Here is an 18,264-nt window from a genome sequence, read left to right as displayed (position 1 = left end):
GGTTAAGTTATGTTGGGCCAAGGGCCCACTTTGGATCCAATTGGCCCGGTTTGGCCCGTTCGGTCCAATCTTGGTCCGAATTCTATAAAATTGGTACCAAAATTCTCGTCTCAATCTTCTCTATCATATTTAGCCATAAAAATCACATTTTAGGCTTTCTAAAATAAATTCTCATTTATGGGTTAATTAGCCGTTAATTAACCGGGTTTTACAAACGGTCCGATTTGTGCCCCCTGACCCCTGATCAAAATCGGACCGTCCGATTTCAGTCCGTCAACTAACCGCCGTCATAATTCTGTTAAACACCTCCCATGTCCATAACCGGGCGTTACACCAAACGCTGCATCATATGTTAAAAAATCAGCCCACAAACTGAAGATTGTTGGCTTGGCATATTGACAATTCTCAAGGAAAAGAAGGATAAGCAATATTATGCTAATAAATTATTTAAACATAATAAAATTTTATTTTGACTTGAATTTAACATTCAGAAGTATATTGACCCTAAACCAAATTATGAACTGTTGTAGTATTTTTTTTTAAATGTGAGATGATTTAATTTAGAGAATATAAATTAGACCGTACTATTTTTAAGAGGTATAAAAATTAGACTGTCAAATTTTTAGTGTCTGATTTTTGTACTCAGATCTTTTGATTTGTGTTTAAAAAACTAAAAAAATTTATAGTACACAAATGAGACCGTTCAATTTGTGTATTTCAAAATTTTTTAATTTTTTAAACATAAATCGGAGAGTTCCATTTATGTACTTCAATTTTTTTTATTTTTTAAATACAAATTGAAAAATTCGATTTATGTATCTTTTATAATTTAAAAAACACCAAAAAATTATAATATTAAAATATATTAATCATCCTACTTTTGTATTTAAATTTTTTAGCCACAAAAAACAGTTTTATTAGGCGGGAAAAAAGGTAATTAAGAAAAATTATAAACTAGACAAGTGTTGTCAGAAAGTAAAGAGTATGTTTGAAAAGTTTCAAAAGTAATTTTATTTAGAGTAGTGATATTAATATTTGGTGCAATTTTTAAATTCAAATTGCAGCTTTCTAAAGAGTTATTTTGGAGCTTATACAAAAGTTAAAAAAATGACTTTTCTCATAGTGCTACTACTTTTTATCACATTTCTATAAAATAAATATTTTTAGAATTAAAAATTCAAATATAAAATAATTTATTTATATGCTATTTTTAATATAATTATTTATTATTTAAGTTATTTTTTTTTTTGCCAAAATCTATAGTTGGCTCGTCTTGTTCACGCCTTCAATAATTACCGTCCTAGATTTAAAACTAAAGAGATAAAACAAGGCACTCTCCATGCCGCTCTCGCATATCATATTCCAATACCAAGCGCCAAGACGCAAACAACCCTTGGCCCTTTGCTCCAACGTCCCTTTCTAGCACTCGTGGCAATGGCCACAACAATATTATGCATATCACATTCAACTAATTTTTTAAATTCAACGTTCATCTTCTCTTAAAAAATACTCCCAAACCGGCTCTAATAAATTCCCTTCAAAGCTTCATATAACCTCCCCTTTCTCTCTCTCATTTTTTGTAACCGTTTGATGGTGGCTTCTGCCGCAGACCTCGCCGTGGATGGACGGCGGCGATCATTCTTCTTCCCTCTCCGATAACGATGAGGACGAGAACGAACTACCGGACATTCTCTCCCGAGTTCGACTCGTCGACGCTCCCGTGCTCTTGTTTGTTTGTTTCCACCACGCTCTTCGCTCTGAACTCAGCCAGCTCCGCCGCTTGGCAGAAACGGCGTCGTTCGATGATCGGTCTCAGGAACCGAGAGGAGAAGTTATTCTCAAGCTTCAACGGCGGTTCCGGTTTCTTAAACTTGCTTTCAAGTATCACTGTGCTGCGGAAGACGAGGTCAGTTCTAACCGATATATGAACTTATATATAAAATAGCTACTAATCATGTTTGGTTGCTTAGAAAATCTGAGGAAAATAGGGAAAGAAAGGAAATGTTGATACTGTTGAGCTCATGAAGGTATAGATAGTAACTAACTGCTTGTTGCCTTGTTTTGCTAAACTGTGCGTTTAATTGAGGCTTGAGCTATCAATTTGTGTTTGAGCTTTTGCTTTATTATTATTATTATTGTTGTTGTTGTCAGCGTTGCAAATCGCGAAGAAGAGAATATAGATAAACTTAATAAATCATGGATTTGTATGCCTCGTGATTAATTATAATTTGTGTGCGATGGTTGAGGAATTTGGAGTTCCAGTTCATGAAGTTCGATCTTAATCCAAAATTTTGCAGAGTCTGTTTTGTGTTGGTTGACAATCGAATAATCTATTTCTACCAAAACTTGTCTGTTTCTTAGATGATGATGCTATTTTATTTTATTGTTTCTATTAAATAAACTTTGCATGTTACGTCACAGTGTATGCAGTGTATAATTGGCCTAAAATTTGTATCTAAGTAGGTTCCTGTTTCAAGTCCAAACAAAAATAATTGCTAATTGTCCAAAAGAGAAGCAAACATTCTAATTAATTCGTATACAACAATAGTGTTCCACGGATTATATTGGGAAGGTAACTTAAAAAAAACTCGTATTGGGAGAAGTAGCTATATCAGTATATTCTATACTGAAAGTTACGTTGGTCCAAAATGATAGGATATAAATACCAATAAAAAAAGTTTTAAGAAATAGCGGAATAACCTTGCACATTTGCAATTTGCTAGCAAGTTACTTGAGTAGTTGAGTTACATTTTCGTTTGTTAATACTAGTTTAACAAGTAAAAACTATGATATATTTGAGCAAAATTATTGATTTATTTTATTTGTTAACGCTAGATAAAATTTAAGCTATAAGAGTTGTGCGTATTTGTTAAGAAGAGATTCTTATACCAATTATCTTTGAATAAATGCTAAAAACATAATAACTAAAGTTACTTTATTTAACATAATATTTATGATTTTGTTTGGCTAACATTTATAATTATATATTTATTATACTTAAAATTATACAATTATTTTTAATGTTAAATAATATAAGTTTCAGCTATATATAACCCTGAAATTTATTTCTTTAATTATCAAATGAAGTGTAAAATTTAATTAGTGTGATTTATATTATATCCTATTGTATTTAATAGTAATAACTGATAGATGTAAAAGGTAACAACTAAGCTAAGGCTCGCTCTTCTGATTCCTGAATATAACTTCACAACTTTTTCCCCAGGTTATCTTTATTGCGTTGGATAGACACGTGAAAAATGTGGTATCTACATATTCCCTTGAACATAAAAGCACCAATGACCTCTACGATTCCATTATTCACTTATTGGATGAGCCGATGCCCCTGCATAAGAATATTTCCAAGCTGTTCCAAGAACTTGTGTACTGCATCGGCATCTTGCAAACTTCCATCTACCAACATATGCTGAAAGAAGAAGAGCAGGTAGTTGATTTCTATTGTTGTAGTTTATGAAAATGGTTAGATAGAGAATTATGTGTGTTTTTACTTAATTGATTTATCTTTTGAAAGAATTAGTTTGACGACATAGTATCATCATTTTTCTAATCTAATTTAGTTAAGTCATATGTATGTCTAGTTTTACAAATTTTACGTACTAGAAGTCCAGATATATTACAAATCTCACATCAAACAATGTGAAGCAACTCTTCACCTTTTGAGTTATTTTTTAGAATTCAATTAAACCTTATTTTTAACTGAAAATAAACTGGTATGTTTTGGTACCAGTCTCCCCATCTTAATCTAAAAATTTCGAATTTGAGGCTCACTCTTAACTTTAAAAAAACACTACTATGTTTATAACTTTTTTTTTTTTTTTTACTTTTGGTGTCTTGCTTTCATGATTTTGTTTAGAGAAATATTATTTCAACAATTCAACCATGACGGAAATAAAATGGCTTGTATGGAACAACTTTTAGTAGTTAATTTACACAAATAATTTGTATTGTTATTTAAAAATTGTAATTTTAATTTATAATTTAGAAAGTGAAAAAAATCAAAATTGGGAAAAGAATTTGTAATACCCACATTTTTATTATTCTCAATAGTCCAAATAACTAACACTCCATCCTCTATTCCTCCTAATTTTAAGTCAAACGTACCACAACTTACTTCTAGAAAGGGAAAAAAAATACAGCTCTGGAAAAATACCGAAAAGCTTTTGCTTAAGTTTTAATTTTAATATTATTTGAACTCTCTTAAAAATTGGAAAAATTTATCGTCAGCCACTTTATTTATTCAAGTGATATTATTCATCACTTAAATATCTTTGTAAAGAAGGTTAACGTTATGTTTTTTAAAATATTGATATTGTATTTTTGCAAAATATAACAATTAAAATATATTATGTGTTACATCTCATAAGATCGGTTAATTTATATTTTTAAAAATAGATTTGACCAACATCATAGGGAGTGGGGTGTATGTAGTTTATTTCTATTATAATAAGATTTAATAGTTTTATTATTTCTTGTAATTTTATTAAATTTTTAATTAAATTTTATAATTTAAAATTTATAATTAAATTCTTATATTAAATAAAATTTTATAATTAAATATTTACTAGTTATTATTTTTAGCATAAAACACAAAATATTAGAATATTTACTTTTAGAATATTTCATAATGTATTTTATATTAGATGCAAAAATAAAATTTTCAAAAATATTTTGTATTTTTAACAAAAATAGTTTGCGGGGACCTAATTTATAATTTTTTTCTAATATAGAAACTCAATTATAAACTTTTACATTATAAAGACCTAATTAAAATTTTGATAAAACTATTAAAACTAATAGAATAATTAAATCATAAAAAAAATCTAAAATTAAAAATATTGTAAATTTTTTTAAAAAATTAAAAATAGTTATAAAATTTTGGCCCTCCTGATATTAAAATTCTGGTTTCGCCAACCCTAAACATTCAAATATAAACAAATATAAATTAATTTACACATTCAAAACATATAAACTAGTTTTTACTACTTTTATAATTATCTCTCTGAAAAATACGTAGAAAACTATTTGTCCAATCTTTTTTATTAATATTAACTAATATTTTAGGCCAACATATTATTTTTATACTATTAGAATTTAAATTTTAAAATTTAGAATATAAAATTTAATATTTAAAATTGATAAAATATTAATAAAAATTCATAAATTTTATACTCATATAGCATTATTCAAATAAAAAATATTCTCAACATAATATAGGCCTATCCAAATAAACTTTAGAGATACTCATACTCCTAAAAGCTAACATTGCACAACCAATATTGTTGATAACTTCAACACGAGGAGAAAAGAAAAACATTTAAAAAGTTCTTAAAAATAAGAATATTCAAAATTTAATTAAAAAAATGTTCAAAATTTAAATTCAGCAAAAATTTATTTTTATTGTCCTTCGTACTGAATTTGCTTGATAACCTACTATATGAAAATAACTACTATAAGTCTATAACCTTATAGTGGATCAGATGACAGGGAAATACTCTCAAAACAAAAACATTAATATTATTAATCTAACCAAGGATTGAAGGTCATAGTGTGCTAGCATTCAGCAGACATTAATCTGACAAAGAAAAATGATAATTGGGTAGTAGTTACGATTAGTTGTTTGGCCAACACTATTAATTGCTTTACTTTTAAGCTTGTTGGTACATACAGTTATTATCTATCATAGCAGTGTATGAACCATATGATGGGTAAAACAAGACAACAAATCGTACGAACTGATCATCTTTCTTGACCTATATGGGCTACATAGCATCTATACTTTTGGTAACATATTCTTTAATATTGTTGAGAGTATCACATCACCTCTAAATGGAACTTAGCCTTTATAAGCGCTTAGACATCCCTCACTCTCATATATTAGTCTTTGGAGTTGAATTGAACCTACTTAATTCAAATAAAAAGATGTATCCTGGTTCGAGTATTTTTTGTACAATGTGAAATTGAATTTCAATAGTGACATTTTTGTTATCAAAAAATTGTATATTGATGCAGGTTTTTCCACTGGTGATACAAAAATTACCTACCGAAGAACAGGCTTCGCTTGTGTGGCAATTCATATGTAGTGTTCCTATAATATTGCTGGAGGAACTTTTGCCATGGATGGTATCCTTCCTTTCCGAAGAGAAACAAGCAGAAGTCACTCAGTGTATAAATGAAATTGCACCAATGGAAAAAACACTCCAAGAGGTAGGCCCCAGTTCACTGCTTGATTATCTCTTTCTATGAACTTTGTGTATTTTTCTAATTCAGATAACATATCGAAGGTTTTGGTTTCTTGGATTGGAAGCAACCAACAAAGCTTCACTGAAGTCTCTTTTAAGGATGAAGTTCAAGGTGGTGCTCAATCCTTAGATATTGCAAGATCATTTCCGTTGGGTTCTTGCAATAGGAACTTCAAAGAACTTTCAAGTCAGATGGAAGTGAATGGCCCAAAAGACAAAGATGGGACAACCCAGGTTAATGTTCTTCATCTTTGGCATGATGCCATCATAAAGGATTTGGAAGAAATTCTGAAAGAACTTTGTTTAATAAAAAACTGCAGCTGCTTTCAGAATTTAGAATCACTGCTTATCCAATTGAAATTCTTTGCTGATGTCCTCACCTTCTACAGGTAATGCCTCTGACATTTTTTTCTGTGCTTGTCAAATTTTATCTAACTAATTCGTTTTAGCCAAGTTTTTCTTGCTAAAGTTCATGAACAACTATCCTTCGCTTCTTTCTAAAATGCTTGTTCAATTTTCTGATCATTGAATATGAATTTCCAATCACAGCAATGCTCAGAAAAGATTAGTATTGAAGAAACTTGCTGGTGACTGGTTGTCAAAGTCTACGGAAAACTTTTGTGATGTAAGTCACATTGAAGATTTACAGCAGTTGTTATTCTATAGATCGGAAAGTGGAATGCCTTTGTGCGAATTCGTAGGGAACCTTTGTCAAAAACTTGAATCATTCGTATCAAGGCTCAGAAAACAATTCGCCTTTCAAGAAAATGAGGTATACCTTTTTCTTGGTTACAACTGCACTGTACTTTTTAAAGTCATTACTTGGTTCTTAGTTTCTTTTACCAATCAAGGAAGGGAACAAGAGAACGTCATATTAGTACATATATTATGATAGGAGATATACTCATATTGTGGTTTTGAAACTATTGTATTTCTACTAAACGGACCTACCAGCATATGCATACACATTCGTTAATTAAGTTATTCATAAATATGGTTCTCACTAGGAGAGAAGAACGAACAAGAAATGAAAGGCAGAATACAACTAGTGATGTGTCTAGGAAAAGTCTAGTTTTGATTACTACTTCTTATGAAAACATTGTACTTCCTCTATAAAGGGATGCTTAAAATGTGTGAAATTTTGACACCCTTATTTTTATCAGGTATTTCCTGTCATTAGAAAGAATTGCAGCAATGGGATGCAAGAGGGACTTCTGAGCTTGAGCCTGTATATGATGCCACTTGGGTTAGTAAAGGGTGCTATAACTTGGTTTTCAGTTCACCTGCCTGAAAAAGAATCCAGGTCCATTCTCTATTTCAAAAAGAAAGGAAATGATGTTGCCTGTAAAGGTTTTGCATCGCTCTTACAAGAGTGGTTCCGCATTGGGTATTCAGGTAAAACTTCTATTGAAAAATTCCGACAGGACTTGCACCATATGTTCAAAAGCAAATACTCTTTCTTACCTGAGCAAATCAAGAAAGCGCCTGGGTTTTCTTTAAATTCTGACTGCCTGCCTCATAAGGTCTCTAGCAAGATGTGTCTGTCCTATCCCTCACCTTCGGGATCCAACAAGTACGACACACCATACTCCACAGGAATTAATCTGCATATACTTTTTCCGGCCACAGTTGTTAAGTTGCATCAGAAGCTGGGATGCCATGCGGCAAATAGTTCTTCTGTTTCCTTTCTTGAAGATCCAAAACCAATTGACATAATATTTTTCTTTCACAAGGCTATCAAGAAAGATTTGGACTACCTAGTTCTTGGCTCAGCTCAGTTAGAAGACAATGCTGAGTTGCTTATGGATTTCCACAAGCGATTCCACATCATATATTTTCTTTATCAAATCCATAGTGATGCAGAGGATGAAATAGTTTTCCCAGCTTTGGAGGCAAGTGGTAGGCTAAAAAACATTAGCCATGCCTACGCTTTCGATCACAATGTTGAAGTTAAACACTTCAATAAAATATCCCACATCCTTCATAAGATGTCTGAATTAGATATTTTGGTTTCTACATCCTTGGTAAGGTATCAGCATTTATGTAGGAAGCTGCAACAAATCTGCAAATCAATGCATAAATCACTTTCAGGCCATATTGACCGGGAGGAAGCAGAAATTTGGCCTCTAAGTAGAGAATTCTTCTCAAATAAGGAGCAAGGGAAGATCATAGGATGCATGCTTGGAAGAATAGGAGCACAGATATTGCAAGATATGATACCTTGGCTAATGGCATCGTTAACACAGAAAGAACAGCATGTTTTAATGTTCTTATGGTCCATGGCTACTAAAAATACAATGTTCAACGAGTGGCTAAGTGAATGGTGGGATGGGTACAGTATAACTAAGCCAGAAGAGGGAACAAAGCATGCACTTAAAGAGACTGTTGAGCCACTGGAGATAATATCTAAATACTTTTCTGAAGAAGTTCTTGATGAATTACAAGAAGAACCCTCATCCAACACAAATACTGATTTTCATCAGAAGGATCATATTGGTGATAATGTCCAGCTGTCTAACAACAAATTTGATCGCACAGTTAAGGTTCAAGCTGCAGCACAGAATAAAAATGAAATTTCAAAATCCACAAATCGTTTTCATGATAACAACAAACATGGTTGGAATCAAGAAAAGGAAGGAATCACAAATCCAATCAAAATTGAAGATCAATCATTTCAATTTCGTCACAATTCCAGGCATTATGACCGGCTTCTGAAACTGAGTCAAGATGATCTGGAGAAAGCAATAAGAAGGGTAACTCGCGATTCCTCCTTAGATCCTCAAGAAAAGTCATACATAATACAGAACCTGCTAATAAGGTAGGTCAAACACATCTCATGTTCTGGAGCATCTATTTAACAACGTTACTTTGTTTATTTTTCTGTTAGTTTTAGTGTCAATAAACTATACAATGGCCATGATTCTTGGAAAGTTTTAGTTCATAACTACTTATTTTGCTTTTAAAGAATCATATAATCAAAATGCCAAGAGTGTTTTTAGCTAATTTTGTACGTTTGTTACATAAGACTATCAGAACACAATTTAATAGCAAGGTTATGGAATCTCGTTTTTTTATCATTGAAATTTGCAAAGTGGTAAACTATGCATCACCAAGAGGATCAAATCTATGTGTTACATCTGAATAGCCGTGGAATATACATGAATTATTGCAACATGCATCAGAGAATATTGATATTTAAAATCAACTGAAGTTAGCATCCTAACTTTTAAGTATACATGAATTATGTGGAACTTATATAGTTTTATTCTACTCTTCAAGAACCAATGGAAATATGATGGAGGAATTTGACATTAATATCTACATTATTTCAGCCGTTGGATTATTAGACAGAAGATATCCTTTACAGAAGTTGATGTCAAAAATGATGAGCAGGAATTTCCTGGGAAGCATCCATCCTATAGGGATCCTCTCAAACTAATTTATGGTTGCAAACATTACAAGAGAAACTGTAAGATTTTTTGCCCCTGTTGCAACCAACTTCATACTTGCATACATTGCCATAATGAGGTATCGGACCATATAATTGACAGGTAAACATGCAGTCAGTTAATATTTTAAGTTTTGAATTAAGAAATCTCCTTTCTCTGAATTCATATTTAAACCGATTGCCTAATTATATATTTTAGGAAATCTATTACAAAAATGATGTGCATGGAGTGCTTAAACATTCAGCCCATTAATGCCACATGCTCAACTTCTTCCTGCAAGTTAACCATGGCAAAATATTACTGCTGGATCTGCAGATTATTTGAGGATGAAAAGTAATGTAACTTAATTTCTCTGGAACTTGTGCTTTGTCACCTTTATCTAACTGTTTATCTTTATGCTAAGCTATCCAATTTTGTTAGTCCAATTAATCTTTTATCATTTAAACGAAAAACTATTATTGCAAAACCGCTAATACTTGAAATCTTGTACAGGGAAATTTACCACTGTCCCTATTGTAACCTGTGCCGAGTTGGGAAGGGCTTGGGTACCACGTACTTTCATTGCATGAGTTGCAATGCATGTATGTCGCGTAGTCTTTTGGTACACACATGCCGGGAAAAACATTTAGAGGACAACTGTCCAATTTGTCATGAATATATCTTCACATCCCTGGCTCCGGTAAAAGCCCTTCCATGTGGTCATGTGATGCACTCAGCATGCTTTCAGGTACTACTACCTTAAAAAGTAAAAAATATATAGAAAAGCTCCTCAAGTATGCAGAAAACAAAGGCAACTACTTATTAGTATTTATGATGATTCTTCCAGGAATATACCGGCTTTAACTATACCTGCCCCATATGTAGCAAGTCAATTGTAGACATGCAGGTTAGTTATTATTTGACTTTATTCCTTATCCTGTATGTATGTATAAGGAAATATTGCTCATGTAGCTTCAAGTACATTTTATCACTGAACTTTGAGAGGACAACCTTATAAGTTATACGCTATGATGCATGGAGATGGACACGAATATGGACACAACAGAACACGCGAATATACGAATTTTAAAATCTTATAAGATATGATATATATATATAATATAAAATATTGTTTAAATAAATTATGGTTTGAATTGTTTTTTTTTTGAGTTAAAAATACTTTGTTTTAATAAAATACTTTTATTTAATATTAAACTTATTTAGATACATCTTTTTAAAAAATTATTTTTATTAAAAAAATAAATTATTTATTTTTTCTAAAACTAACAATACTTTACTTTAAAAAATAAATAAAAGACATTTTTAACACTTCAAATATTTTTTAAAAAAAACCTATTTTACAAGAAATTTTGATGTATAAATAGCATTTTTATATATCAATATAGAGAAAAAGAGTCACAGAACTTGTTTAGATGAGTTTTTATAAAAAAAAAAATTTTCAAAGTGATCTTTTTTTAAAAGATTTTTTAAAAAAATAAAAATAATATTATGTTTAAATATCTCATATAAAAATATTTTTTTATCTAATAATTATATTTAGATATAATAATATAAAAATATTTTTTATTTATTTATTATATTAAAAATATTTTTTTAAATAAAAAATCTTTAAAAAAATATGAATTATTATTTTTAAAAAATTATTTTTTTATCTTTTAATAATTTTATTTTTATTGCTAAAATTTTGTCAAACTCGTCAAATAAACTTAAGGACACCCAAAGAACTTAAGGAATGTTTCTGGATCAAAAGACAGAAATAAAGCATTGTTTTAAAAGTGGAGTTAAATTTTGTTTCTCTTGTCTCTTTGTATTTGTATTTGTTACTGGCTACCAAACGACACGTATTCATTGGAGAATTGCATAAGCGATCCTTTTTCCCGTTTGTTTCTTTTTTTCTTTCTTTCTACTTTTAAGACTTTGTGAGATTCTATCACTTTATTCTGTAATACGGGATTAGGAAACTCCTAGCAGCTGTTCACGATTCAATTTGCCTGTTTGAATTAGCAGAACATCCCAGTTGGTTTTCCATTTTTGTTATCAGTGCTCCAATTATCTTGGTTGTAATCATCATTCATCTCTCTAAAGTCATGAGAATGTCTTTCAGGACTATTTTAAGAAGTTAGATTCTTTATTGGCCGAAGAGAAAATGTCTGATGAGCTTTCCAGTCGAACTCAGGTTTGTCAACTATTTTACTAGAATCATGTCTGATATAAACTTTACAATGTTATGAAACGCATATCTTTGATTGACCCTATGAAAACTGTAGGTTATATTATGTAATGACTGCGAAAAGAAAGGAGTAGCTCCCTTCCACTGGCGTTACCACAAATGCCCTTATTGTGGTTCCTACAACACCAGAGTTCTATGAGACTTCCACTATGAGAATAATAAGTACCTGCGTCTCCTTAGCTTCTGTGTATTAAAACATTATATTGTACTTTATGTTTTGAAGTTTGCCTTCTATGGCATAGGCCAAAATAATAGTATTCTGATGCAAAAACAGTTATCTTGTTACCTATGAGATGTACTGATTTAAAATCTAATCTTGCTCCGCAATTATCAAGAATCATCAATGCATGATCAGTTTGCAAATCAAGAAATGCTAGCCGTAACTTCCCATTCATAGAGATTCGCCTTCTAGTGCTGGTTTTGCTTTAGTTCTATCTTGGTTCATAAGGTGTGAGTATTTTGCATTTAGGACCTGCAAGATGTCTTGGGTGGATATTGAGATTTGTTTAAAAATGTGTGGGGTATAGTCAGGTTGGGTCGAAACTCGAAACTCACCTTATTCTACCTATTGCCATCTTTAGTGGCTGCCAAGAAAGCCGAGATGATATCAGATATACTGGCAAATTAAAGGAGTGAGGGATAAGCCTAAACTTCATAAACTATAATTTTGACATATTTGATCATTTCATACAGCACTACAGCAGCAGTGTTTGTCTGTTTGACCACAACCAGAAAAAACTATAATAAGGAAGTTATATGTTTGTGTATGACTTTAATTGAGAAGTACAGAGGCTAGAAGTTGATGTGTACAGCACAAAGTGACACTAGGGCTGGCATAAAGAATTAGTGAATGCATTTACAATACTTTCTATACTTTTGATTTTGTAATATGATAAAAGAAAGGAAAAATGGTTACTACGGAGACTAGGTCTTTCCCAAAATCATAGGCATTGTTTGATATATGACCCTACCCTACTAGAAAAAAGACTTGTTATAGTTCTTGTAATTTTCTGCTGGTTATATCTCTTGTTTTATTTTCAATAATAAATTTGAATCTAAAAAGGCTTCATTAATGAAACAAAAACTTCAAAAAGGAGGAACTTGGTGAGTGATATTGATCCATATTTTCCAACAGTAATTTGCTAGTTTCAATCGTAGAAGTTTTTCCCAGGCACTAATAATGAGGTTCAGACTCAGTGCACCCAAGGAATACCACACTTCTCACATTTTGATAATATATGGAGATGGATAATTATTTACAACATGAAAAGCAAATAATATTAGTATTTTCTTATTTGATATTGAAGAGCCTTCATCAATGCATAGAACCAATAAACAGCAATCCTATACAAAACTATTTTATTACTTAGTCAGTGATCTTCAAATACAGAAATAGTTATAACATGTACAGCAAATAGGAAGGCAGTTAACCTCTAGTTTCAAAATGCATGCATGGTCTGGTAGATTTAAGTACATTGAAGTTACTCTAGAAAAGATCTTCATATTGTGCCATATGTTGATTCAGATATATCCAACCCTCCAGTGCACTTCAGTTAGCGTATTGATTGTCAAATGAGTGTTTAATACTTTGATTTATTTAAGCTTTCTTCACCTATGACAACAGAAGAATGTTCCGGAGTTATATTTTTAACAAAATGAATTACCATATTGTTTCCAGATTTACTTGCTTTGTTGAAAAAACAGAGTAGAAAGACAAAGTCTTTTTTATAGTGTTAAAAGTGTGTAACAGAAGAACGGCCTACAATGTTTTTAAGAAAATATTAATTTAACCACCATACTGGTGCTTGATTTATATTCTTTACGTGCTTTTTCATGTTATGTCTCCTTTCAATTTCTCATATAATGATGCGCGATATGGCTTAGGCCTGTGACGGCACAGTTAGCTTTTTCTTGATTCATAAGGCTTTGTTATTGCAATAAGTATTTTTTCCGAGATGATGTTAATAAATATTGGAAGGAAATATATAAAGTTGCTCCCAAATTTTTATGGAGTTATGCTGATTTTTTTTCCCCCGAAAATAGAGCCTTTGTATGGGTATGTCAGCCCTCAAAGTGTTAACATTTAAGAATGGCAGTAGATAACAGCCAAGCATATAAACAGAACACAGAATTGAGGAAAACATGAGGTCTGTATAATATTCTCTTCCACTACATAAGCCATGCAATTGATAGATGATAAAAAGTATGTGCTTCTTCTATTTAAAATGTTTACAAGTTAAGGATCGAAAATTTAATAATCAAAAGCAAAAATGAATCCAAAAAGGAAAGGAAACCTATTATATCTTTTCAATTTGTTCAAGGGGAGGAGCGAAGCTCACTTATTAGTTGACACTGGTAAGGCTGAAGCATGCGGCAGCACTCTTCAATTCATTCTCAGCAACGTGCTCGGTGCACTTTCTTGAATCTTTCAGTGATTCTTCTGAGCTGCAAGCAGATAGATATAAAGTGCAAAAAAATGAGCATTTTCATTTTATTGGAAATTGTCCTTTGTATTAAATGAGCAGAGATAGAGTATGTAATTTTCTGCATTAAATTCTCAAAACTTATAAGTTGCTTGGTTGATTATTATGCCAAAACTGATAAATATACCTTGATTCATAAGCCTCCTTGGAATAAATATATGATTGCCTATCATCAATCGTTTCGAAAAATGGATGCATCTCATCATAATCCCCAGCAGCTTCTTGGTGCATGGATAGTGCCTGTGAGGTAACCATCTGAGACTGCATTGCTATGGGACTTCCATTGTTATTTGCATAAGGTACCCACAAAGGATTTGTTCCATTATTGTTGTTTTCCTTGGATTCAATGTAAAGGGAGTTATAATCCACACTGTTGCTGTTGGAATATGAATGTTGCTGTGACACAGGCAAAGCAGCCACAGAAGTATTGTAAACCTGTTGCTGCTGCTGCTGGGGCTGTGGCGCGTGATTAAACAGCGGAAGAGCATTGTTGGCAGCGCGTGGCGCCATTCCCACCTCTAACTGTGATGCAAGATCATCAGGAACAACGTGATGAATCCCTTGGTGCTGCTGCTGTTGGTGTTGCCTGCACATCTCAAGCTGCTGATACACAGCATGAAGCTCTTCTTCGTGCAGCCAAATTTGGTTTTGCAGCCTGCAAATTTCTTCCACGCAACCACGAACCGGGTACTTATCGCGATAACTAGCTTGAACGATGATGGACTCCATAGCATTCTTCTTCTGACTAGGATCCACGTCCTTTAATATTTTCACAATGTTGCTCACCCCAAATAGCTTGTGGACATTAAGGAACACTTTTGGTTGGTCTGCAGGGAAGTATGGTGCAAGAAGACACTCAGGAGTGCACTTTCTTCTCTGAAATTTGCATGCAGCGCAGGCCTGTGTGGTTCCACCCTTAAGGGTCATGGTTGTTTAATTTTGTTTCCACCACCTAACTCAGATGCTGGAACCTCTGAGGAAGAGAAAAGAAATCAACTTGCAACAATGGTGAAGCTTTTTGGCAGCACTGAAATGATGGGGTATGTGTTTGCATTTGATTTTTGTTGATCACGTCCAATTCAGAGAAGGCTTTGCTTTCTGTTAATATGCGGATCCTGCGGAGTGAATGGAAAGACCGAGTAAAACAAGAGAGAATATTAATTAGTAAGTGAAAGAGAGGAGCCAAATGTTTGGAGTTGGTTCTTTTCGAGTGATACCGTTATTAGGGACAGGTGTCTTGAAATGGTAGTCCTGTGTTTTTTGGAGTTACCATATATAGTGGTCGTAGCAACTTTTAAGTGGCGACGTGGTTCTTTTCCAGTACCAGTAGTTGGGGTAGTGGTGCGTGGGTTTCTTTCTTAGTAGTGCTCTCTCTCTCTCTCTCCTCCCATTTTCTATATTTGAATTTTTGGGATGCTGGTTGTTTCAGTTTCGCAGAGTTTTTTGGTTGGACACAGTACGGGATAGGCGCACGACACTTTCTTGTTAATTACCCACTTTTATAGGATATGGCTATGGTTTAGGGTAAAGTTAAGAGAATAAATCACACAATCTAAAGTTTAATAAAAAATTTCACTAATCATTCTTTTGAAAGATGTTAAAATGATACTTATCTCTCTCTTATTTATAAAATATATACTTTTTTTATAATATTTAAAAAATTTTATTTTTAATCTATTTTAAATTTCTGTATTAATTAATGTTAATTTAAATTTTATTTTTCAAAATACTCTTTAAAAAAAAATTTTATTAATTAAATTGTATATTTATACCAAAATATTTTTAAAAAATTTAAAAAAATCTAAAAAGAAAGCCATATGAGAAGGAGAAGTATGAATCCTTCAAAGACAACTTTTAGAAGCAAAGGTGACTATGATTTGTGTTTTTGAAAAAAATAGTTTGATCATTAAAAAATAATTTTATCTTATAAAAAAATCATTTAATTATTAAAAAAAATTAAAAAAATTTTAGTAAAAAGATAATTTGTTAAAAGGTATTTTGATAAACAAAATTTAATCACAACAAAATAAAATTTTGCTAAAAGATATTTTTATAAAAAGTAATTTTTTAAAAAATAGGTAAAATTAACGTTAGTCAACACAAAATTTAAAATTGATTAAAAAGTGAATTTTTTAAAAGTTATAAAAAAGGGAAGTGTATCTTTTACAAATAAAAAAGAGGAGAGTGATATTTTAATATCTTTAAAGAGAGGAGTGTAATTTTTTCAAACTTAACGGCTAATATAAATAAAATTTTACATTTTTATAAAAGAAATTACACACCTATTTAATTACGTAATGTCATATATTAGTCTTTGAATAAACTAACTTGGGTTGGTCGAGTGGTCAACTCACTCGTCCGCTTAAGTAAGTGTCGGGGGTTCGAATCCCGCCTTGTGCATGTAGCAACCTATTGGCCAGTGACAGACACTTAAATGGAGTTCCGATCCGCGACAGATTATTCCTTGACTTGTCGGGTTAGAGGATACCGTGGACAACAAAATATTAGTCTTTGAATACTTATCTAAAAAACGAATATAATTAAAAAATTGTATAAAATATTTTATACTGATTATATTAAAATTAAACTCATAAAAATAACAAAATATTACTGAAAATTTTAAAACATGATAAAAAAAATTCTATGAAAAGTAAATGGCAAATGTGAATGCACTCCATAAAAAATATAGAGTATAATACTCTTTAAAAAATGACTTATTATTATTAGAGATAATAAATAAAGTAGCCGATTATGGATTTTTGTTTATTTTTGTTATTTTTTTGTTAGAAAATATATATATCCCAGTTTTGTTTATTGGTAAAGAGTGTTTAAGGATGAAAATTATTTTAAATCGGCTTATTTTAAACTTATTTTCAAAGTAAATATATAGAAGCTTCAGTGGATGAGCAACAACGGTGGTTTATTTCTTGGTCTTCCAATAGATTAAGGAGCTTCTCAAGAAAAAACAATAGTCTGTTAAAGATCACCGATCGTCAGGATATTTGGTCCAATTAGAGTCACTAAAGTCTTGAAGCTGAATTTTTAATTCTCTTGGAAAAAAATTCAAAGCTAGTGTTCAAATATTTTAACACATATTTGACAGCTTGAAGATGATAATTCAGTAGGAGATTCCATAAATTGACTTAATTGTTGAAGGGCATACATGATGTCTAGTAGTAAGATAGATAAATTTACCAACCAAATGGCGATAAACAAAAAAAAAATCGGATAGCAAAAGACTATTGTCTTGTTCTTGGACCAGTTAGAGGTCCAAATTTGGATTTGAAATGGGATGTTGGATATGAGTGGCAAGACGGGTCGAACCCGTTGAGTCAACCCGCTGAACCCATTAAAAAAGGCGGATCGGGTTATGATTTGGAACCCGTCGGATTAAAAAAGTCCGTCAAACCCGCATCGCCAAATTTGGGATTTTGGCAGGGTGAGTCGGCCTGCGCGGGCCAAAGATTTTTATTTTTCTTTTTTTATTAAATAAAAGAGTGATTACTACTACAAAATTAATAATTATATAATTTTCGAACACTTTTTTTTATATTTTTATTTTTATTCTTCTTTTAGTTATTAACTTTATTTATTTTATTTTATAATTTCATATATATGTTCAAATTATGTGGCTTATGTTTTAAAATAAAGATGGTTCTATTGACAAATATTATTTTGAACAATTTTATTGAAGTTAAAAATAAAAAAAAAGATAGTAAAAAATTATATTATAATTTGACTATTTTTTATTTGTATTTAATTTTTTAATTATTATTTTTTGGTTAACTTTAATTAATTTTATTTAAAAAAAACAACGTCAAACGGAATAGCCCGTCGGCTCGCCA

The 18,264-nt window shown here is 31.4% G+C and overlaps 2 protein-coding genes across 2 annotated transcripts; one reads left to right on the top strand and one right to left on the bottom strand.

Annotated features, from left to right (window-relative positions):
• Window positions 1-1,352: 1,352 nt before the first annotated feature.
• Window positions 1,353-12,307, top strand: LOC112710672 (zinc finger protein BRUTUS-like At1g18910). Its single transcript, XM_025763021.3, has 12 exons — window positions 1,353-1,906; window positions 3,224-3,442; window positions 6,028-6,222; window positions 6,300-6,646; window positions 6,807-7,029; window positions 7,421-9,075; window positions 9,590-9,808; window positions 9,905-10,039; window positions 10,199-10,433; window positions 10,533-10,592; window positions 11,811-11,882; window positions 11,974-12,307. Exons 1-12 carry the CDS (start codon window positions 1,622-1,624, stop codon window positions 12,073-12,075), a joined length of 3,747 nt encoding a protein of 1,248 aa, XP_025618806.1. The 5' UTR covers window positions 1,353-1,621; the 3' UTR covers window positions 12,076-12,307.
• Window positions 12,308-14,084: 1,777 nt separating this feature from the next.
• LOC112783038 (LOB domain-containing protein 27-like) lies at window positions 14,085-15,478 on the bottom strand. The gene is made up of 2 exons (XM_025825811.3): window positions 14,547-15,478; window positions 14,085-14,381 (listed from the first exon to the last, which is right to left on the bottom strand). Exons 1-2 carry the CDS (start codon window positions 15,344-15,346, stop codon window positions 14,279-14,281), a joined length of 903 nt encoding a protein of 300 aa, XP_025681596.1. The 5' UTR covers window positions 15,347-15,478; the 3' UTR covers window positions 14,085-14,278.
• Between the last annotated feature and the right edge of the window lie 2,786 nt (window positions 15,479-18,264).

Source organism: Arachis hypogaea, chromosome 1, assembly GCF_003086295.3.
Source record: "Arachis hypogaea cultivar Tifrunner chromosome 1, arahy.Tifrunner.gnm2.J5K5, whole genome shotgun sequence".
Taxonomy (NCBI): Eukaryota; Viridiplantae; Streptophyta; class Magnoliopsida; order Fabales; family Fabaceae; genus Arachis; species Arachis hypogaea.
This window is presented reverse-complemented; position numbering and strand designations above follow the sequence as displayed.